This window comes from Macaca thibetana, chromosome 18, assembly GCF_024542745.1.
Source record: "Macaca thibetana thibetana isolate TM-01 chromosome 18, ASM2454274v1, whole genome shotgun sequence".
Taxonomy (NCBI): Eukaryota; Metazoa; Chordata; class Mammalia; order Primates; family Cercopithecidae; genus Macaca; species Macaca thibetana.
Window position 1 is genome coordinate 66,234,373 of NC_065595.1, and position 23,019 is coordinate 66,257,391.

General features: G+C 41.1%; 1 protein-coding gene across 5 annotated transcripts in view; it reads left to right on the forward strand.

Annotated features, from left to right (window-relative positions):
- ARHGAP28 (Rho GTPase activating protein 28) overlaps positions 1-23,019 on the forward strand; it is a 192,612-nt gene that overhangs the window by 160,126 nt on the left and 9,467 nt on the right. For all 5 annotated transcript variants that reach the window (XM_050767460.1, XM_050767461.1, XM_050767462.1 and 2 more), the window contains 6 exons: positions 3,167-3,329; positions 8,143-8,225; positions 10,893-11,090; positions 11,437-11,550; positions 15,867-15,923; positions 17,519-17,643. In XM_050767460.1, coding sequence (XP_050623417.1) covers positions 3,167-3,329; positions 8,143-8,225; positions 10,893-11,090; positions 11,437-11,550; positions 15,867-15,923; positions 17,519-17,643 — 740 coding nt within the window. The remainder of the gene's footprint in view (positions 1-3,166; positions 3,330-8,142; positions 8,226-10,892; positions 11,091-11,436; positions 11,551-15,866; positions 15,924-17,518; positions 17,644-23,019) is intronic.

A 23,019-nucleotide genomic window follows, 5' to 3' on the forward strand; every position in this document is an offset into this window, starting at 1 on the left:
TCGAATTGAACCACGTCGATGACTCCAGCCCTGTAGTCCACTAGTGTATCATTACTGTGAACGGTCTGGCCTGGCTTTGTGCTTAAATGCTTGGGGAGGCTGACAGGGAAGCAGCCCTGGGAGGAAGCTGCTGGTTTTAGCCAAACAGGGAACACGCAGCTGCGGAGCCAAGTCCCAGACTCGAGGCCTCAGCTCATTTGGAACCAATTTAATGCTTTGGTTGGTGTTTGCAATGATTTTCTTTCAAAAATGACAGAAATTTGAGCCAAACACCAGGGAATATATTTTATGGAAAGAGACAGACTGTTTGACATGCGAGTTTTTCTTTTTTGACTAGTTCGAATCATTCCAAGGCTGTTCTAAATGTTTTATAATTACCTCACCTGGCTTATTTAGGCTGGTCATTTGCATTTGTATAAAACTACCTCCAAAATAGAGTCAGGTTGCATTTTTGCTGAAGGGAGTTTTAATGACAAGACTTCTCATCCTTGCCTAGTGCTCTCAGTAACAGGGGTCAGAAAAACAGGGCTTCGGAACCTCTAAGTGCTCCCTGTCTTTGGCAAGGTAAACTCACACCTGGTTGACATGGTTTCACATTGGGACCACCATATATAGGTCAGCTCTGTTCAGAACCAAAAAACAGACATTCTTTCTCTCAGCGTTGCTTTATACCAGCCATCCAGACAAGATGATGCGGTATTATTCCCTAAACAGTCACACCGCATACGTGTGGGGTTCCCATAGTAATGACACTGCGGGTTAGAAGAGACCTGAGAGTGGGGGAGGGGCAAGCAGTCAGTGCGGCGTTTATTGGGAGCTGTCAGCAGGACCTGCCACTTGTTTTGATCTTGGGAATGTCGTTTTAATGTTCCATTGTACATTGGGAAGCTTGAAGCACAGACCATACCCTAGTCAGCTGCAGAGTCAGGATAAAATCCTAAAGGATCTGGTTGTAGCACCTGCCCTTGACCCAGGTGCCCTGTTGCCCCTTAGGTGACCGGGCACTACTCACAGGTTAGGATGGCCACATTTGTGATTCAGATAGATTCCTTTGGCAGAGGTATGTGGAAAATGAATTTGAATTCTTCTCCTCTCGCTGGTGCTTCCTGTGCACTTGGAAAACAATGTCCCCTTTGCTTTACTGCAGTGGTACCAGGCGACTGATGGGAAATGCTTACTCCTCCTCCTGTATTTTTCCTATTAACAACACTGCCATCTGCCCATTACAAATCAGATGGAAATCATCTTGGAAAATCATCTCTGATGATTATTTCTCCCTCTGAGTCTCATATTCAATCCATCACTGATTCTTGAGAATTTTCCCTCCTGGGCATTTCTTAAATGCCTCCTCTCCTTTCTATCCTACAACTGTTTATCCAGATTAGTCCTTAGTTATCCGTCCCTGGAAGTGGTGCCGTGGCCTGATAACTGGGTTCTTTGCCTGTCACTTGCTTCCACCCACCTGACCTGTGCCAAGCTCCACGCTCCCCCAAATCATTTTCCCATCTGGCTGTCAGAAAAGATAAATTTACCCTTGCCATTCCTGTGCTTAGAGATGTTCCAGTCTGCCTCATTGCCTACAGGGTGAAGGCTAGTCCCCTTAGCACTGGCGCTGGCTGCTCTCCAGCCTCATTCCTTGCCCTTGATGTGCCAGCAAGGCTGAATGAACTGGAGTTCCGCAGACACTGGATCTGCTGGCATTTGTATCACTGCTTGAGCAGGATCCCCTTCGATTTCCTCTCTCCTGTAATCCTCAAGACTTGGCCCTAGCAGCGTTTGACTCCTCTCTTTCCTGGCTGCATAGCACCAATACATGACTTTTCTTACAGCATGTGCACTCTGAATTCGTAATATCAGCCCATGAAATAGTCCCACCCACTAGATTACAGGACACCGAAAGGCAAAGAATGGATCTCATACATCCTCCTCTTTTCAGAGCCCACTCTATATCTTTCATTCTAGAAAGAACTTTATATTTATGCTTAAGATTTTGTAAAGTGTATTTATCACCAAAGCGTTTCTTGATTAGCTGAAGTATTCCTGTAAGATTGAAAGCTTCTCCAGGACAAGAAGAAAATCTCCTTTTGATATTATCAGTAGGGGTTAGAGGGTGCATCATAATCACGTGTATCTCTGTAAGAAACTTGTGCTGCCAGGGACCTCCAGTTTGCAGGCTCTGGGAGCCAAGAGAGTGATTATGGCTGGCTGGTTAATGAGCTGATCCTTATTAGGAAAAGGTCAGATGTGCACACTGACTCTGGCTGTGCACGCTCAAGGCCAGAAGAATTAGGCTTCTCATGAGAATAAAGCAGAGGTCTTAAAGAAACAGAGCTTTTAGAGTTCCCTTTCTAAGTGTCCTTTCTGGAGCAGTTAGTGTCAGCGGGGAGACTGACTATAACTGCTAGCATTATAGGTAAACCTTGTAGTTCAAAGGAGCAGTAAAAAATGAGTTTGCCTTTGAAAAGAAACATGAAGCCTGAGTGGCACTGATAATCAGATGAATTAATAATGTAAAATTTGTAAGCCAAGTAGAACTTACAGAGGCTTAGAGATCTTTTTAAAAGTATTTGCACAGTGTTCCAAACCTTACGAAGGATTGGGCAAGCGTGCAAACATGTGGAAGACATGTGTCTGTCTTGGAATAAAACTTTGCTGTCACTGCTCCAGGAAGATGTCATAGGTTTGCATGTTGCAGTGAGGTCAGAGTTACTTTGTTGGGATAGTTCTCATTCTGTATGTGAACTGGCTAAGAGGCAAACCTTCTTGATCTAATTTAGAAATAGAGGATAGCAGAAGGCATTATGAAATAGGGGGAATGGAGACTTTGTCAGAATCCAACAGTGTATTTATCATGTGGGAATAGTGGTATTCTGCCAAAACCACAGAAATGAAACTGTGATCAGAGTAGAGAACTTCTATATTTGTGTAGAATTAGAAAATTATTTCAAGATTAACATTATCTTTTAAATATTTTAGAAAATTGTTTTTAAAAATTCATCCTCACATAGCTATTTCCCTTAATCCCTTTGAAAAAAATTACTCTTAGGAGACATTACCTTACCAGTCTGTTTACAAAAATACTTTATATAAGAACAGTTTTGGAAGGGGAAAATGGGGTCACGTGGTAAAAACACATTGAATATTGACTGTTTTCCTTGATTTACAGCAATACCGTGAAGAACTTGATGCCAAGTTTAATGCTGATAAATTTAAGTGGGACAAAATGTGCCATAGAGAAGCTGCAGTAATGTTGAAAGCATTTTTCAGAGAACTACCCACCTCTCTCTTCCCTGTGGAATACATACCTGCCTTCATCAGTCTAATGGAAAGTAGGTGGAAGACGTCAAATGTGAATACGCTAAGATATAAGGTCATTAAAGTGAGAGCAGAAGAGAGATGCTGAATCAAATGTGCTCATGTATACATTTGCTGTGTCCTGACAGTGCTTGGTGGAATATTAAGTTTGATGACAAACAGTCACCTACTTACATACTTATATACTTAAGCCTGGTTTAGAGGGTTTTATAATCATTAAAAGGCAGAGGGGTTTGCAGAAAGACCAGGCTCTTGAGATTTGGATTCCTGTGCCACCATCTGTTAGCCATGCAATCAAACCTTCTGAGCCTCAGTTACTACGTCTGTAAATTACAGATCATAATTACTTGTCAGGGTAGCCATGGATATTGAATGAAGTCATTTAGAATAGAGCCTGGTGTGTGGTAATGCATCAAAAAATAGGACATCACTCCCTTTCTTAAATCTGAGGTCCTAGGTCTGATGATGCAGCATGCAATAAATACTTCACAGAAGATAATTTGTCTCTGAAAATTACAAAGTCACATCACGTTTCTGAAAATTACAAAGTCATATAGATTAGGCCTTTAAGTGAAATGTGTGGGCAAAAGCACAAAATTTATAAAGTGTGTGTCGTAATTGACAGGAATCATTTGGCATGGTTTGAGCATAAAGGTTGAATATTGTGGAGGATGTAACAAGAGAAAAGTTTGGAAAAGTAGAATGGGGGTACATAGTGGGGGCTTTAACTGTTAACCTGGGGAGTTCAGGGGTCAGAAGTCTAAATATGTATGAGCATGCTAAGTAAATGTTGATTCTACATGGACTGAAAAGGTCTGTGTCCAAACTGAGAGGACACACCCCATCTAGAGACACTGACCACTGCTTGGTTCTCGATAGTGGTTGCTGTGCCAGACTGAGCCAAATCCAGGCTTTAATGGGAAAACCTAATTTGAGAATGTCAGCCACTAATTTTTTTTGTTTGTTTGAGACAGAGTCTTGCACTGTTGCCCAGGCTGGAGTGCAGTGGCGCAATCTTGGCTCATTGCAACCTCCGCCCCCTGGATTCAAGTGATTCTCCTGCCTCAGCCCCCCAAGTAGCTGGGATTACAGGTGTGCGCCACCACACCTGGCTGATTCTTGTATTTTTAGTAGAGATGGGGTTTTGCCATGTTGGCCAGGCTCGTCTCAAACTCCTAGCCTCAAGTGATCTCCCCACCTCGCCCTCCAAAGTGCTGGGATTATAGGCATGAGCCACCATACCTGGCCCAGCCACTAATTTAAATTTTAAAATGTTGTGTGGACTTAACAGGTGATGTCTGTATCTGCCAGTTTACAATCTTCTGCAGTTTGGCCAGAACTACAAAATCATTAAAATTACAATGAAAGAAAATAATAGATCCTAAGTTGTATGACAAAATCTGTCCTAAAATATATGTAGGTTCTAAATCTTTGAATGTTTTAACTAAACCAGATTCATAAAATAATCTTTTGTGTCTTAAGAGAATAAGGCAGGCAAGGCAGTTGTTTTCTAAGCTTTAATTCACATGCTGTCCGTGACTAGTATCTCTTTTCTTTGTAAGCTTACTGTTTTTATTTTATGAGAAAAACTTGCTAAGAGAGAAGAGCTACTAATTTCCTTCATTCATGTTTATTTCAGATATTGTATTTTTTCAGTTCTAGAATTTTCAGTTGGTGCTTTTAAAATACTTTCTGTTTTTCTGTTGACGTGACCTATCTCTTCATGCATTAGAATCATATTTTCCTTCACAGCATTGAGCACAGGTACAATAGCTGCTTCAGAATTGGCAGCAGGTGCAGTGGCTCACGCCTGTAGTCACAGCACTTTGGGAGGCCGAGGCGGGCGGATCACAAGGTCAGGAGATCGAGACTATCCTGGCTAACATGGTGAAACCCCGTCTCTACTAAAAATATAAGAAATTAGCAGGGCGCGGTTGTGGGCACCTGTAGTCCCAGCTACTCGGGAGGCTGAGGCAGGAGAATGGTGTGAACCCAGGAGGTGGAGCTTGCAGTGAGCCGAGATCGCACCACTGCACTCCAGCCTGGGCGACAGAGCAAGACTCTTGTCTCAAAAAAAAAAAAAATTCCTGTTGGCTAGTTCCAACCCCTGGGATATCTCAGGGTTGATCTCTGTCTTCTCTAAGAGTAGGTTACACTTTCCTGTTACCTTGTATGTGAAGTAAGTTTAAAGCTTATTCCGAACGTTATGAATATAGTGTTTGGAGACCAGGGATTCTGAAGTATTTCTCCAAAGAATGTTGTTCGGTTTCTTTTTCTATTGTTGCTCTTTGAAGCAGGCAGTTTGCTTGGCTGGACTCAAATTGCCAGGGGTCTTTTGGGCAGGAGCTCGATTCTCCGTTCAGTTGTTCAGTCCTTTGCCGTGTTACCCCACACACATGGTTTGTGGCTCAGCCAGAGATTTGGGTGAAGTGTATACCAGAATTAGGGTCTTCCATCTCTGGATCACTCATTTGTTTTTGTTTTTTGGTATTTTGAATTATGTAAGGAGGATTCAAAACCTCTAATTCCAGATCTGTTCAGAGAATCATATTTAAGAAGGGTATATGAATATATTAATTTTCATCTTCCAAAATATTCAATCCTTATGTTCAAACCATGCCAAATGATTCCCTGTCAGTTACAAAACATACTTCATAGTTTTTGTGCTTTTACCCAAATACTTCACTTAAGACCTAATCTGTATGACTTTGTAATTTTCAGAAATGTTGTGTGACGTACTTTTCAGAGACAAATTACCTTCTGTGTAGCGTTTACTGCATGCTGCATCATCATTGCTGCCTATCTGACTGCAGCCAGTACATTTCACTGAAGGGAGAGGTTCTGAGAAATATCCTGAAAGGGTTCACAAAGGAGTCCACATTCCTTCGTATAGCTTTGAAAGTGAAAAATACTATATTGCAGGTGGTTGATTTGATACCAGCGAACCCTGCAGGAAGCCCAGAGTTCTGGCCTGCTACCAGCAGGAAATAATGGCCTTTTTGCCACCTAAGTAAGCTCTAGTTGTAACAAGATTTTCTGAAGGGGAGGACTGTGAACAAGTGCATGTGTGTGTGTTTAAGCTGTGCCTCTCAATACCGTCAGATGGAGCTCAGAGAACACAGAGCCTTTCCCACTAATATTACTTTCTCTTTTCAAACTTGACCCCAACCTTGACTGTAAAATTAAGGACTAGTAGTTCATCAATCAAGCCTCGGATGCTTTCATTACTTGCTTAGTAACTTTCTGGGGAAATAACGACCTCAGGAAAGGGAATACTCGTGGCTGGGATGTATTAAATGAATTAACTACAAAACTATTAACCACAAAACAGTGTTTCCTAAGTAAAATGAAAAGGGAATATTTGCAAAATTAAACTTAATCTTAAAAGAGCTTCATAATTTCTCTGAAATTAATGGACACACAGTGGTCCCAAGCCTGTATCTGCGTCTCTTGGTTTTTTCCCCCAGAGTTGTTTTTTTTTTTTTTAATTGCATTGGAAGATTAGAGACCGTTCTCAGACTGCAGTTTATGCACTAACATAATGTCTTATCTGCCCCTAAATGCTTTGCACTGAGACTTGCTCTTAAAGTTTCTATTATTCAGGCAAGCTCACATCAACCTGTATTTGCTGTTTTCAGTAACATCCTGGACCTGTGTCATTATAAATTTGATACAAGTATCTACAAATCCACACGTGGATTTTTCTTCAACAATATGATCCTCCCACTCTCGCCATATGACTTGGTTGTATACACTTGTCATCTACTCCTGAACTCTAGCACACACAGCTCCAGTAACCTAGTAGCTTGTCACAAGTGTTTCCACTGCTGTACAGCTCAGTTAACTTCACCGGCAGCTGACTGCCTTCCAGCCACTGAATAGAAACAGATAGATTTTCCTTCAACTGGAGAACTCCCCAGAGATTCCTGAACATAATGCTTTCCTACAGGAACTCCCCACCAAGACACCATTTTGAAGAGAATACAGAGGGACAAAGGAAAGCCTAGATTCTCTGGCGTATTCTAAATTTTCAGCACAGCTGGTCGTGGATTATCCAGCTGTGGATGGAATCCCAGAGTATAAATGCCAACCCTCTGGCGCCATCTTGTGTCATTATTGAGGAAGAAAATCCTCAACAATCTCCAAAGATCCAACTACAGTCGTCACCTTCCCTAAGCGTCCATGAAAGATCTAGAATAAGTGTCATAGATCGTAAAAAAAAAAAAAGCAAACATGTAGAAAGATAACTATGTACAGGTACTGATTTAAGCACTCTACCTATATTAACTCATTTAATCCTCATAACAGCCTGTGAGGTAGGTACAATGACTATTCCTATTTTACAGATATTCAAGTAGATACGGCAGGGATTAAATAACCTGCCCCAGGTCACACAGCGACTAAACAGTAGACCAGGATTGGAACCTGGTTCTAAATCTGTGTTCCTAATACTTACACTTTTCTGCCTCATTATATGGAAGCAAGGTTTTTTTCCTCTTATATTGAGCTTTACTTCTATTTATAGTATTAAAGGAAGGGAAGGTCTGTGAAAGTACTTTGAAAGGGAAGTGCTATCCAATTTCAGAATTATTCTGAGGCTCTCGTTGGCCACCTGCCTCAACAATGGCATGGTGGGATGGGAAAAGGAACTTGATGGACAGAGGCACCTGTCCAAGTGAAGAAATTTACATTGCTGGGCACAAAACCTGAGTCTTTACCACCACAAGCTGTCAGGAGCCCTCCTGTGCCACCAGATGCTAGCAAGAAATGCTGTCGGGATGCATCAGGGTTATTTAAAATGTATGCCTATTTCTGTTTTCTTGTTAGGAGGGCCTCACGTCAAAGTACAGTTTCAAGCCTTACACCTCATGATCATGGCGCTGCCTGATGCCAACAGGGATACAGCTGAGGTACGTCGTGTCCACCTCACGGCTTGTCAGGGGGCTCTTATTGCTCAGAGGATGTGGCTCATATAGGAAAATGAAAGTGGAGATGCAACTCACTGAGCCACCTGAGCATGCTGCAAACACACGGCCTTTCTGCGCTCCCACTGCCCTTCTCCTGAGGAAGACAAGAAAGAGTGGAGATCTTGGTATCTTCTTTTTTTTTTGAGAGACAGAGTTTCGCTTTGTCACCCAGGCTGGAGTGCAGTGGCACGATCACAACTCACTGCAGCATTGACTTCCCAAGGCCAGGTGACTCTCTCATCCCAGCCTTCCAAGTAGCTGGGACTACAGGCGTACGCCACCACACCCGGCTTTTTTTTGTAGAGACAGGGTTTCGCCATGTTGCTCAGGCTGGTCTCAACTCCAGGGCTCAAGTAATCCTCCTGCCTCAGCCTCCCAAAGTGCTGGGATTACAAGTGTGAGCCACCACACCCGAGTGATATCTTTAACTTTCATTCACTCTATTCATCCCAGAGAGATTGGCTGTCTATCCTGTGTCAGGCACGGGGCAAGGTGTTAGGAGTAGGAGAAGAGGCAAAGATGAAGGCTTAAATGGGACAATGTCAGAAGTCAATAAGACCATTATGTAACTTGTAAAATAGACTCTAGAATTGCTGGTTCTCAGCTACTCTACTCATGTTAGTCTGATGTACGGAAGTGGAAAGAAAACTCTGATGAGCGTCCTCGGGGAGGAATTGGAAATCACTAGTTTAAATTATATTTCCAACATGTTCACGTTTTTAAATTTGTGAAAATAATTCAATTTAAATACTTCTAGAATTTCAGAATTTTAGAGATCATCTGATAGAATTTGGTCATTTTACATATTAGGAAAATGAAGCAGAAAAGTGATTTCTCCACTAATAGAACATTTGATAGAATCATATTCTATAGTTTCATCCCCAATTTTTCTCTCTTTATTTCACATTTATTCTTTGCTGTATGTTGGTAAAAATCAAAGTTTCTCTTGCTCTCTGGATAATCATTCTATATACAATAGGAAATTTATTTTTTAAGTACAACAGGTATTTGGAATCTTTGAAATGAAATTGAGATAAGGATGAGTTGAAAAGAGATGGTAATTTTGAGGCCAGTAAACATAATGCTGAAAACAAAGATGGTTGTTAGTGCTGCCTCTTATCACACATTTCAGTGTTCTAAGGACCTTCCTCCTACACAGCGAAAATATCTGTGTCAATTATAATGTATGTCAGTCATATTATATCCTTGAGGCGAGGGCAGAGATCAGCTATGACATAAAAATGACCTTTTCTAATATAATTCAGTAATTTTTCAAAAGCTGAAAATTTATTAGCTTGTTTTTTGGCTTTGTGTACACAGTGTTCTTTTATCAAAAACAATCCATCTGATGTCAAATATCTGAGTTAAAACATCATCTACCCTTTCATACAACTGAGGATGCAGCATTTATCAAATAATTTAATACATTTCTAACAAAAGGTCCCCCCAGAACATCACGGGACTGGTGAGGATGTTACACACATGCGCTCGCTCGCTCTCTGTCTCCCCCTCCCTCCCTCCCTCTCTCTCAATTTTTTATTCTAAATTGTGACTGGAGCTAAGATTGCGGCTGTTGTGAGTTAGAGGTCAAGAACTCTAACTGAAGAATTGGTTCCTTTGGTTCAGATCCTGGCTCTGCCACTTAATTAACTGATGCTGGGCAAAGCTGCTTAGCCCCTTTCCACCCTGGGTCTCTTCATCTGTGAAATAATAATAGTACCTACCTCACAGGGTTTGAATGATGATCCGTGAATATATATAAAATACTAAGGGTAACGCCTGGCTCACAGCAAACCCTCAAATGAATGCTGACTATTATTACTCTTCAGTGCTGTTTTTCTCATTGCGAATACCGTGTAGTGGAATTCAAACTCGAAAAGCCAAAGAGCACTTCTTTTGGGGATTTCATTTGTCTTGGTGAACTTCAGAAGTTTCTGATAAGTATTTATACTTCGGTAGCACAGCAAACTTGTATTAAGCTTTGTCAATTCTTTTTTTTTTTTTTTTAATTGCTTCAAATACCTGCACACAAACATTTGCTTTTGGCCAGCTGACAATTTCCAAGTTGAAAAGCATAGAAAAATAGCACCCAAAAAGTCCATTTTTTTAATTGTTTAGTTGAGTTTACATTCAGGCTGAGGAATGAGACACTCCTGTTGTTTAAGTGGATTTTCCTCTCCCTAGGAAATGGTAAATAGTTTTCAACAACAATGCTTTAAGGTAAGGGTATTTTTCAGAATTACTTTTCTTCACAACAAAACTACCTTTCGTGTTTATTGAACTGCAGCGTTTTCTCTTCCTGGTTTATATTTAACAGTTGTCAAACTCTTTTAGGATAAAAGAAAAGAAAATGCAAACCATATTTATAGAAACTGCAATATAATAAAATCCATTAAAATGGCCACTTTTACGAAGCAGACATTTGAATATACTGCTCACATTTCTTCTCGGTACTTTTAACCAGTTAGAGGGGAAACATGGTACGTTTAACCATTCTGTACTTCTGACAGTTCTCTGGCAGCAGAGTGAATGGGAACAGAATGAACGATAGCAATCAGGGGCACCTTTTGACGGTGTGCAATTGTATGACACGATGCTGTTTCTTCTTAGGCCCTCATGACATTCTTCAGTAAAGTGATCGCCAATGAATCAAAAAACCGAATGAGTCTGTGGAACATTTCTACAGTGATGGCACCAAACCTTTTCTTCAGTAGAAGCAAACACTCTGATTATGAAGAATTACTGTTAGCAAACACTGCGGCCCACATCATCCGCCTAATGCTTAAGTACCAGAAAATTTTGTGGAAGGTGAGTGACATTGTGATGACAGGTCCTCCTCGGAAGTCCATGGCCTCAGGAAATGTAAAGGCTCCGTGACTGGGCAACTCCCTTGGTCATAGGGAAGAAATATGAGAAGATAACCCCAGGTGGCTGTGACATCCTTACAGCTTCCGGAAGGGCTACTCTTTATCACAGTTTCCCTTTGAAACAGGGATCCACATAATTTTTTCTAAACTTTATAAGGACGATGTCACCATTTCTGGCTCCAGGATACCGAGTGACTGGGAGGAGTTGCCATGCCTGAAGACAGAATCTGCTAGGGAGGTTGAATTCAAGTGTTTTCCATCCAGTCCAAGCTATTTTTCTTCTCCAGGTTCCATCTTTTTTGATCACTCAAGTAAGAAGAATGAATGAAGCCACGATGCTGTTAAAGAAGCAGCTCCCGAGTGTCAGGAAGCTGCTCAGGAGGAGGACCCTTGAGCGGGAGGTAAGACAGCGAACGAGGCACGGCGATTGTCCGCTGCCTAGATTTGTACTCCTCCAAGGGAGGCGCAAAGTAGCTTGTCATTGAGAACCAAGCGTTTTATATTCTTAAGGATCAGGGAGTGTTGTAACTATAAACATCGTGGAAAGTGGGTCCATGACAGAGTATCGGGGTCTTTGCATCTTGTTGAGAGTTATGTGCCTTTTGGTTAAAGTTCTTGAAATATCCCAGTCAGGAAGATTGTTTGATATCCCACCAGAAAGGCTAAAACAGTTCTCGCAAAAGCTGAAAGTCAACATTTTAGTCCCTGTCAACTTGATTTAAGGGCAATCCAGTATCCAAATGTCTAATACTTGGGAAAAGAGATTTCTTCATTGATCAGATAGTAAAGGAATAGCTAATCCTTAAATTATTTTGTGTAAATTCATTCAGAGTTTTAACACAGTTATTTGTGTGGAGGCACATAATGGAAACAAGTTTTAGAAGAATTATTTTTACTGCTTTTATTTAACTCGAGGGTGATCACAAGTGCCAGATACTGCATTCAACCTTGAGGAGGATGTGGAGATACCTGAAATTTACTTTGCCCTCAAAGGAATTTATACCTAATGTGGGAGACAAATGTATGTAAGAGCCCCAGGGACCCAGCAGGGAAGCACCAGGCCCGCTGTGCCAGGGCCATGCAGAGGACAAGGAAATGTGCTGTAGCGTGGGAGACTGTGGATGGCTTCATTGAGGATGCAACATTGGAGCTGCATTGTTTTTGAGACAGAGTCTTGCTCCTCTGCCTCCCGAGTTCAATTGATTCTCCTGCCTCAGCCTCCTGAGTAGCTGGGACTACAGGCATGCGCCACCCTGCCCACCTAATTTTTTTATTTTCAGTAGAGATGGGGTATTTTTAGTAGAGTAAGGGTTTCATCATGTTGGCCAGGCTGATCTCAAACTTCTGACCTCAGGTGATCCGCCCGCCTCAGGCTCTCGAAGTGCTGAGATTACAGACATGAGCCACTGTGCCCTGCCTGGAGCTACACTTCTTTTTATAGAGTTGGAGTCTTGCTCTGTCACCCAGGCTGGAGTGCAGTGGCATGATCATGGCTCACTGCAACCTCAAACTCCTGGGCTCAAGTGATGCTCCTGCCTCAGCCTCTCCAATAGCTAGGACTATAGATGCATACCACCACACCTGGCTACCTTTAAAAAAAATTTTTATAGAGACAGCTGTCTCTATAAAAAAAATTTTATATTGCCCAGGCTGGTCTTGAACTCGTGGCCTCAAGCGACCCTCCCACTTTGGCCTCCCAAAGTGCTGGGATTATAGATGTGAGCCACTGTGCCTGGTTGGAGTTGTATCTTGAAGGATGGATACCACTGCGAAAGGAGAAAGTCCAGGGAAAAGGACAGTAAATACCAAGGCAGCAAGGTGGGAGGGAGTGTTGTTGATTTATCATAATCGTGATGAAAGAGTATATTCTCTGACTCATGATAGGCAAAGTGACTTCATATCAAGTAAAACCAATACTTTTATTTAGAAATGAAATTTTTTAAAATTTGTTTTAATTGAGAAAAAAAAATCACATAATATAAAATTCACTATGTTAAGCATTTGAAATTGTACCAATTCAGTGTGTTTTAGTATATTCACAATGTTCTGCAACCATCTCAGCTCACTGCAAGCTCTGCTTGCCAGGTTCAAGTGATTCTCCTGTCTCAGTCTCCCAAGTAGCTAGGATTATAGGTGCCTGCCATCATGCCTGGCTAATTTTTGTTATATTTTTAGTAGAGATAGGGTTTCACCATATTGGCCAGGCTGGTTTTGAACTCCTGACCTCAGGTGATCTGCCCGCCCCGGCCTCTCAAAGTGCTGGGATTGCAGGCGTGAACCACCACACCCAGCCTGAAGACTTTTTCTAGTAAGTCCAATGTCTGGACTTCCTTAGACAGTTTCTTCAGAAACTGTTGCTTTTTCTCCTTGTATAGGAGCAATATTTCCTTGACTTTTTTACCTAACAGCTGTTTGTTAAAGACTGGACATTTTGAGTATTATAATGTGGCAACTTTGGAAATCAGATTCTTCTCCCTCCTCAGGGTTTGTTGCTTCTGCTGTTGTACCTATTGTTTGTTTGCTTCATGACTTTTCTCGTGAACTGATTTTGTAAAGTCTGTATGCTTTGTTTTGTGTGGCTATGGAAGTCTATGTTCCATTAGTTTAATGATAACTAATGATCAGACAGAGATTCTCTTAAATGCCTGGAACTAAAAGACCTCCCAGTCTTTGCAGATGAGCAGTGTGTGTGCTGGGGCACACCTTTAGCAGTCAGCAAAGCAGTTTCTAACTCTGCCTGAGCCCTCGCTTCCTGCTTGCACAGAACCTGAGGATCAGCCAGAAGTTTATGTTTCCAGCTCCTTCTCAGTCATGTGGCCTTTATATTCTCAGGAATATTTTAAGGCTTTTTACAACCTTTATTTTCCAAAGCATCTCAATCTCCAGCCTTGCCTCCCAAGCTTTTTAGTTATCTCTTGTTTTCCTCAATTCTGATCCACTGCATCAGGCAACTGTGACAAAAACACTTGTCTGTAAACGTTTTTGACATTACACCCCTTTAGGACCCATCAAGTTCCAAGTTAGGCAAGGTAAAGGCAAGCCTTTTGAGCCAGTCTTTGAGGGAGCCACCAGACAGATGAGAGCAAATCATTAGAATTCTTGAGCGAGGTTCATTCTGCTCCCTGCAGTACCCATGCCAGAAATGCAGGCCGTTATTTTCAAGGCTATCACTGAATTGGAGAGCAGGGGTGGAAAAGCATAAGTAAAAATGACACACGGCTCTTTCTCTTACTTAAGCACTCCCCTAGTTGAAGCCTTTGGATTTGTGTCCAGAGTTCTAAAAGAGTCAATACTGATAGATTTTGCCAGTTCATCCATTGCTTCGATGGAGGGGCAGCCGTTTTCACTCTGGAAAACCATAACAGTATAATTAAATGTGTGGAACAGAGGTCAGGTCAGGCCTTGTCAGTCACTACCCATATGAGCCTGGACAAACTACATTCTTTCTTTGAGCCTCAATGTTCTTATTTCATAAATTGGGAGGGAGGGCAGATAATGATCTGTTTCACAAAGCTGTCATTAGGACAGACTCACATGTCCGTCACATGTTCACACAGTTCACACAATGTATGTGAACTGTACATTGCTATATCCATGTCACTTTAATGTTTTATTGTAAATAGAACCAAGATAGAATGTAAAGGTTATAAATACCATAGAAGCAAACACTTAAAGAAATAGTTTTTCTTTCATACTGTTGTACTATACTGCTTTTTGGTTTTTCTGTTTTTATTTTTGTTTTTGTCTGTTTTTTTTGAGATGGAGTCTTGCTCTGCCGCCCAGGCTGGAGTGCAGTGGCGCGATCTCGGCTCACTGCAACATCCACATCCTGGGTTCAAGCGATTCTTCTGCCTCAGCCTCCCGAGTAGTTGGGACTACAGGCATGTGCCACCACGCTCGGCTAATTTTTTTGTATTTTTAGTAGAGACGGGGTTTCACCATGTTAGCCAGGATGGTCTAGATCTCCTGATCTCATGATCTCCCCACCTCGGCCTCCCAAAGTGCTCGGATTATAGGCGTGAGCCACCGTGCCCAGCCGCTATATTGTGTTTTTTATTCTTAATTTTGATTGGAATAGACAGTTCATTAACAAGTTACAAATTTAGAAGTCAGGAAAGACCATGGAATAAAAATCAGCCACCTCCAACTTCCCCTCCTGGAGACAAATAGTATCACCACGGCAGGGTGTGTGTACAGGAACATGCGGGTATGTAAACCTTCTGAGATGCTCTATCCGCTTACCAGCAAATATCAATGTATGTTCTTTCCCTTTTAACATGAATGTAGCATACAGGAAACACTGTCCTGAGTCCTGCTTTACTGACTTAACAAATCATGGGGGATTATTTTATATCAGTCCACAAAGCCGGTACCTTTGCTTCTCTGCTTCTTTTGCATGCTATTCCATAGACACACAGTAAGTTATTTCAGCAGTCTCATATTGGTGAACAGTTTGTGTCTAATCTTTTGCTGTTACAATCCATGAGTCAGAGAACAAACATCTATATACATCATTGTTCACAAATGAAGTATATTTATAGGATAAATGCATAGATGTGGAGCTGTTGGATTAAAGTGCATATACATTTTATAATTTTATAAATATTGCCAAAATGTTCTCCATAAAGATTGTACCAGTTTACACTTCCAAAAGCAACATATGCTTGTTTTCTCAACATTACTCCAACATTACTCCTAAAGACTGTGTTTCCTTTAGACTGCAAGCCCCAAGACTTCAAAGGTACTGCAAAAATCACCCTCGGCAAGAAGAATGGTAAGAAAAATAATTTCCTTTCCCTTCCATTAACTCCCTATATAGTCTTCTCAGGCAGCATCCACCACATTTATGTATAATGTTTGTCATGAACTATCCTTCAAACTTGACATTTTCAATGTGGCACATAAAGGAATGGTAGAGGGACCTGACTGGCTGATGATTCAGAATGTGTGCCTGGGCCTCCTATACACAGCTACAATGTTGTGGAAAGTTATAGAAGGAACGAGATTATTACGATCATCGGTCAGTAGTGTCAGAGTGTGCAATCTATTGTATAGGGAGAGGCGTCTGCAGAGCTGATGAAATAGGACATAGACAATTAAAGGCGTACTTTAGGAGTACAGTCTTGGCTGCAATGAGCCTGGGACTTGGCCCCCATCCAGATGCAAATCCCTCAGTATCTTTTCCTGAACTCCTGCTCTCATGGTTCTTGCTGGTAATGTTAGGAGAATACTGTAAGAACTGACTCTGTTCTAAAATATTGTGTGTTAGTTCCTTAGGGCTGCCCTAACAAGGTACCACAAATGAGGTGGCATAAAACAATAGACATTTATGATTCTTTCACAGTTCTTGAGGCTGAAAGTCCAAAATCAGGGTGTCAGCAAGCTTGGCGCCTTCTGAAGCCTGTGAGAGAAGCACCTGCTTCTTGCCCCTCTTTAGCTTTTGGCGATGCCAGTAATCCTCGGCATTCCTCAGCTGGTCTCAGCCTCCATCTTCACATGACATTCTTTCTTGTGTCTCTTCTTATAAGGATGCAAGTCATTTGGGTTAAGGGCACACCCTACTGCAGTTTAGACCTCTTATGTAATGGCCTCATCTTAACTAATTACATCTGCAATGACGTATTTCCAAATAAGGTCACGTTTCGAGGTACTGAGGGGTTAGGGCTTCAATTTGTCTTTTGGGGAGACAGTTCAGCCCATAACATATTTTTTCTAGGGTATCAATAGAATATTGATAGAATGTGACTCTAAGGAGTCCATTTATATAAATCATCTACATCAACAGCACTATCCTTTGAGAAGGTACAGATTTAAAACAATTAAGAGACACCATCTTTCCCACAGCCACTTACCCTGCTCTGCAGTGTTTTCAGTGCACTTTGAGGGGTCCCGTTTCAAGTGCCCCTGTGGAATTGAATTCGGGCCAGCCACTCATGGCTGCTAACTAAAGAAAGAGGGTATTGTAGAGGCCATATTTTCTAATTGACTCTTAACATTTTCAAAAGTTTGGTCTTCTTAAAATATATTGAAGTACAGAATTCTGCTTAAAGCAGGGTTAGGAGTTTGTCCAAGAAATGCATGAATAGAAACATTTGATCTTTGTCATAACCCAGTTTTTCCCCCTCATGATTTTATGTCATTATAGCAAGAACTGCCCATGTGCAGGGAAAGTAAAATCCCAGGTTAAGCTTAGTCATGAGTGAGCCTCCAGCTGAGAAAGAAAGTAGTGTTCCATTCTGGTTAATGTTGATCATAGTGACGTGTTTTCCCAATTCAGAGTAGCACTGATTTTCATAGCTCTTAAGTGCATCATTGAGCTGATATTCACCCTAGTTTGACAGAATGTACTAAATTTCTCCTCCTTGGCAGTCTGACGTGCCGGAAGGAGTCATACGGGTCCATGCTCCACTTCTCTCCAAGGTGTCCATGGCCATTCAACTCAACAATCAAACCAAAGCCAAAGACATATTGGCAAAATTTCAATATGAAAACAGGTAAGTCAATGTGAATGAAGGTCTCTGCACAAGAAGGAAAACATTTACCAGACGAATAACTTTCTAGGCATTTACAAATTTGACCTTTTGTAAAATATAGAACCTGTTACTTTAGGGAGTTTACCAGTGGATTACTAGAATGAAAAGAGAATGAATGAAGTTAGATATATGATTGCTAACAACAAAAGTTGTTTTTCAAAGGAATTTCTAGAAATGGGATTCTTAATAGGTATTGTCTATCTTGGTAGCTTCATTTATTCAGTGAGTTTTACCTTTTATTTTATTTTATTTATTTGTTGAGATGGAGTTTTGCTCTTTTTGCCCAGGCTAGAGTGCAGTTGCACAATCTTGGCTCACTGCAACCTGCACCTCCTGGGTTCAAGTGATTCTCCTCCCTCAGCCTCCCAAGTAGCTGGGATTACAGGCACGCACCACATGCCTGGCTAATATTTTTGTACTTTATTAGTAGAGATGGGGTCTCACCATATTGGCCAGCCTAGTCTCAAACTCCTGACCTCAGGTGATCCGCCCACCTTGGCCTCCCAAAGTGCTGGGATTAGAGGCATGAGCCACTGCGCCTGCCCGAGTTTTACCTTTTATTTGAATGAAAATATAGCAAGTTAGTTTTGTGGATATCTTGATAGTCCTTCAAGAATAACATTTTCCTAGGCTTGCATTGACTTTAACATGCCTGTATCAGATAGAGATTATGTAGTTAAGTGGATACCATAGCTGTTACTTTCCTTAAAACATACTACTAATAATTCTTAGAATCAGGATGATACTTAACAAAAATTCCTTTTGCAAATCTGCCATGGTCACCTTGAAGGGGCACAGATCATGATAATTTTTGTCTGGACATGCTTACTAAAGAATAAACATTTGTCTTCTGGTTTATAAAGGATGAGAAGCACTCGTTTATCCATTGTAGAGCATGTATGATTTGCTGTCTCTAGTAAGACTGATGGATGGGCCTTAAAATGAAAGCATTCCAGTCATGTTGAAAAGAAGTAGCCTTTTTGAGCAAAAAGCCAATTGAAAAAGTTAACATATTGCACAATTCCATTTGTATAACATTTTTGAAATTAAATTTTATTGTTGGAGGATAGATTAGTTGCCAGAGGTTGGGAGGGTTGATTTGGAAGGGAGATGGTTTTGGTCACTAAAGGCCAACATGAAGGACCCTTATGGTGTTGGAACTTGTGGTGTTGGGATCTTGACTGTGGTGATGTTAGATAACTGACCCTCTATAAAATCCTATTGCAATTAATACACACACACACACACACACACACAAATGAGTACAAGTAAAACGGGGAAATCTGAATAAGATAGGTAGATTGTATTAATATCAGTATCCTGATTGTGACATTATGCTGTAGTTGTGTGAATTGCTACCATTGGGGAAAATGGCAGAATACAAAGAATCTCTCTGTATTATGTCTTACAACCACATGTGAATCTACAATTATCTCAATAAAATTTAAATTAAAAGAAAAACAAGTAGCCAGTAAAAGTCATCTATGGTGTGAGGTCAGGATTTTCTACCATCAGGAGAAAAACTCGGGAGATGGGTGCACCAAAATCTCAGAAATTACCACTAAAGGGGGTAGTGGAAGGTAGGGGGTGGAGGAAGGCATAGCGACCGGAAAGGCATGCTGATGGCCTTGGAAGTTTTTTTTTTCTTTTGGTATTAGATTATATGATGTGTTCACTTTGTGAAAATTCATCAAGTTGTGTACTTCTGACTTGTGCATTTTACGTATAATATATACACACACGTTAACCCGTTTCCCACTTGCCCCAACAATACTGCACTGAGAGCAAGCTGCACTTTCCTTCCTAAATGGGAAATGGGTTAAAAAAAAGAAGAGTAGACAGAGGTCAACAGGAGCCCCAAACATGTATTCCTCTTTGCTATTGGCCTGGACACCTCCACGTAGGCAGTCATATAGAGGCTTGAAATACCATTCAAGGGATTTGGGTATCCAATAGACTTCTAGTTACAGATAATACAAAGCTGACTTTGTACTCTCAAGTAGACCTTTTGTAGAAAGAAAATGTTTCTAATAAAAATAAATTAGAACCAATGACTCCTGATAGACTCAAATCTTTTATAACAACCTCTTCGAAAAATCTTAGTAACTCAGGAATGGAAAACCAAACATCATATGTTCTCGCTTGTAAGTGGGAGCTAAGCTATGAGGATGTAAGGCATAAGAATGACATAGTGGACTTTGGGGACTCAGGGGGAAAAGGGGGAAGAGGGTGAGGAATAAAAGACTATAAATTGGGTTCATTGTATACTGCTTGGGAGATGCGCACACCAAAATCTCAGAAATTACCACTACATAATTTACTCTTGTAACCAAATACCTGTTCCCAAAAAACCTATGGAAATAAAAAACTTTTAAAATAATAATTTTTTAAAAATTGTGCCCTATCCGTTCTCTTTACTTGTTAGAACTATGGCCTATTTCAGTTTAAGTGTTGTAAACTGGCCCTGATTTTGCGTCTTTCACTAGAGGCTTATTTCTGACTGCCTACTCAGACCCCCATGTGTTTAAGTTAAAACAGGAGGGAGAAGACCCATTCCTTTCAGGTACTCTCCCTTACAACTAGTAAACCCTGGACAGTAACACAACAAAAAGCAGAGAAAGACTCTGAAAGGTGGAAAGACGAGGCCTTGAGAAATGACACGGTGGTGAGTTCTGGGAGTTTCCTTATCACCTCCCATGCATCCCAGACAGAACACTGTGGAAACTTCCAACCTGCAACTGACAATAGGCACAGATGAAAAAGAGCTCTAAGGAAAGCCTAGCCAAAGGGTTAGGTAAAGGGGTGGCCTAACCACAGAAAATCGTTTCTGGCAATATCTGCCCTACTCCAGCCAAACACCAACAGAAAAAACGCGCCACCGCCCCATGGTTTCAGTGGATCCAAGCAGGGAGTGGATCTGCCATCCACCACGTGCCACCTAACACAACCAGGTGGGTGGTCTGATTCCAAGCCAGGGTCGTGTCTGCAGGGTCCTGCAGTGAGCTAAGCTTTCCCCTTCACCCAGCAGCAATGAAACACAGTAGCAATGAGGCAGTGCAAGGCAGGCCATTTAGCACAAGTGTCAGTAAGGCCCTGAGGGAGCTGAGCCTCTTCCCTCGACCATATGAGCAAAACTGAACAAGGCAGGCCAAAGCAGAGCTTCCCTGGTGCCCTTACTAGTATCAGTCAGCCCCAGTGGGGAGCTGAGCCTCCACCTGACACCTGGTGGAAAGGGGTAAGATGTGGGAACAGTTGACACTCTGCTCCCTCCCCTCCTCTTTTCTGGTGTCAGTGGGGCCCAGTGAGGAGCTGAGCTTCACCCTCAGCCTGCAGCAACAAGGCAGTGTTAGCTTCTGTTTTCCACCACCCTGGTGGCAGCAGAGCCCAGCAGGGAGCTGATCTCACACTCCCAATTGGAGGCAATGAGGCAGAGCCAGTTGCTGTCCTGCTTTCAGTGGGGCCCAGCAAGAAGCTGAACATACATGCCAACCCAGACCTTGTGCTAAACCTCAACAGGAAGACTACATGCCAAAAAATGAAGATTAAATAAGCCCCAGAGTCTCATCGTGTCATATCCAAAATGTTCACAATACAACCCAAAATCACTCATTAAGACAAAACCACAACATGAATGAGAAAAAAGAAACCACAATGTCAACACTAAACTAAATCAAATTTTAGAATTTTCTGACAAGAATGTTATAGCAACTGTCACAAAAAGTACTTCCACAAGCAATTATGAATTCTGAAACAAATGAAAAAGTAGAAAATATCAGCAAAGAAATAGATGTTATTTAAAAATACAACAAATGGAAATTTACAGAACTGAAAAATGCAAAAACTGAAGTAAAAAACTTGCTGAATGGGTGAAAAAACTTGTTCAGTAGTAGGGTGAAGATAATAGAGGATAGAATTAGCAAACTTGAGGACATATCAATAGTTTATCGATTATGAACAACAGAGAGGAAATAAACCAGAAAAAAAATGAACATAGCCTCAAGGACCTATGGGAGTCTAACAAGTGAGCTACATGTCATACAGAATCCCAAAAGGAGAGGAAATACAGAGTGAGACCTGTCAACTGTGAATTCTATATTCAGCAAAAATGTCCTGGAAATGAGGGAGATATAAAGACATTCTCAGATGAAGGAAAACTAAGAGATTTGTTGCTAACAAATTGACCCATAAAGGATGGCTGAAGAAAGTTCTTTAAACAGAAAGGAAATTATAACAAGGCTTAGAACATCAGAAAGGAAAGGAGAACATCAGAGTGGGTACAAAGAGGGCTATAAACTATCCTACTTCTCATGCATTTTTAAAATCACATTTGGTGAGAGAAGCAAAAATTATATCATCTGATATATTGCTCATTGTATGTAGAGGACACACTTAAGACAATTACATTTTAAAATGGTGGTGCACCCCCACTCCCTAAATGTGGTCTATGCAGAGTGACTTCCTTCCAAAAACTAGTGTGTAAAAAGGGAAAAAGCAACTTTACACCGAAGAAATCTGACCTCAGTTAGGTGATCGGGTTAATATTAGCAGTGATGTCATGTTGATAATATCCAAGTACACCCTTGATACGATAGAAACAGCCCTTTATCTCCGTGGTCTTCCTCCAAGAACACATAATTCCAATCTAAACATGAGAAAAACATCAGAAAAATCCCAATTGAGGAACATTCTGTAAAATACCTTAGCAGTACTCCTTGAAACTGTTCAGGTCATCAAAACGAAGGCAACTGTGAGAAATTATCAGAGCAGTCTAAGAAGACCCAACTACTATATTAATTTCCCAGTGCTGCCATAACAAATGACCACAAATTGGGTAGCTTAAAAGGTGGAAATGTATTCTCTCACAGTTCAAGAGTCCAGAAGTCTGAAATAAAGATGTCAGGTAGATTCCTTCTAAAAGCTCAGCGGGAGAAACTCTGCCATGCCTCCCTCGTAACTTTTGGTGGTTGACAGCAATCTTGGCATTCCATGGCTTACACATCATTTCAATCTCTTCTCCCATCTTCACATCATCTTTACTCATTTTAGGTGCCACCTAAATCCAGGATGATTTAGTCTCACGATCTTTAACTAATTACATCTCTAAATGCCCTATTTCCAAATAAGGTCAAATTATGAACTTCAGGGCGGGCATGAATTTTGGGGGACACTGTTCAGCCCCCTACAATTATTAAATGTAATGTGAAATTCTGGATAGGATCCTTGAACTGAAAATGAGTATTAGGTTAAAATGAAGGTAATCTGAATAAAGTATGGACTTTAGTTAATAATAATGTATCAATATTGGTTCATTAATTGTAACAAATGTACTACATTAAT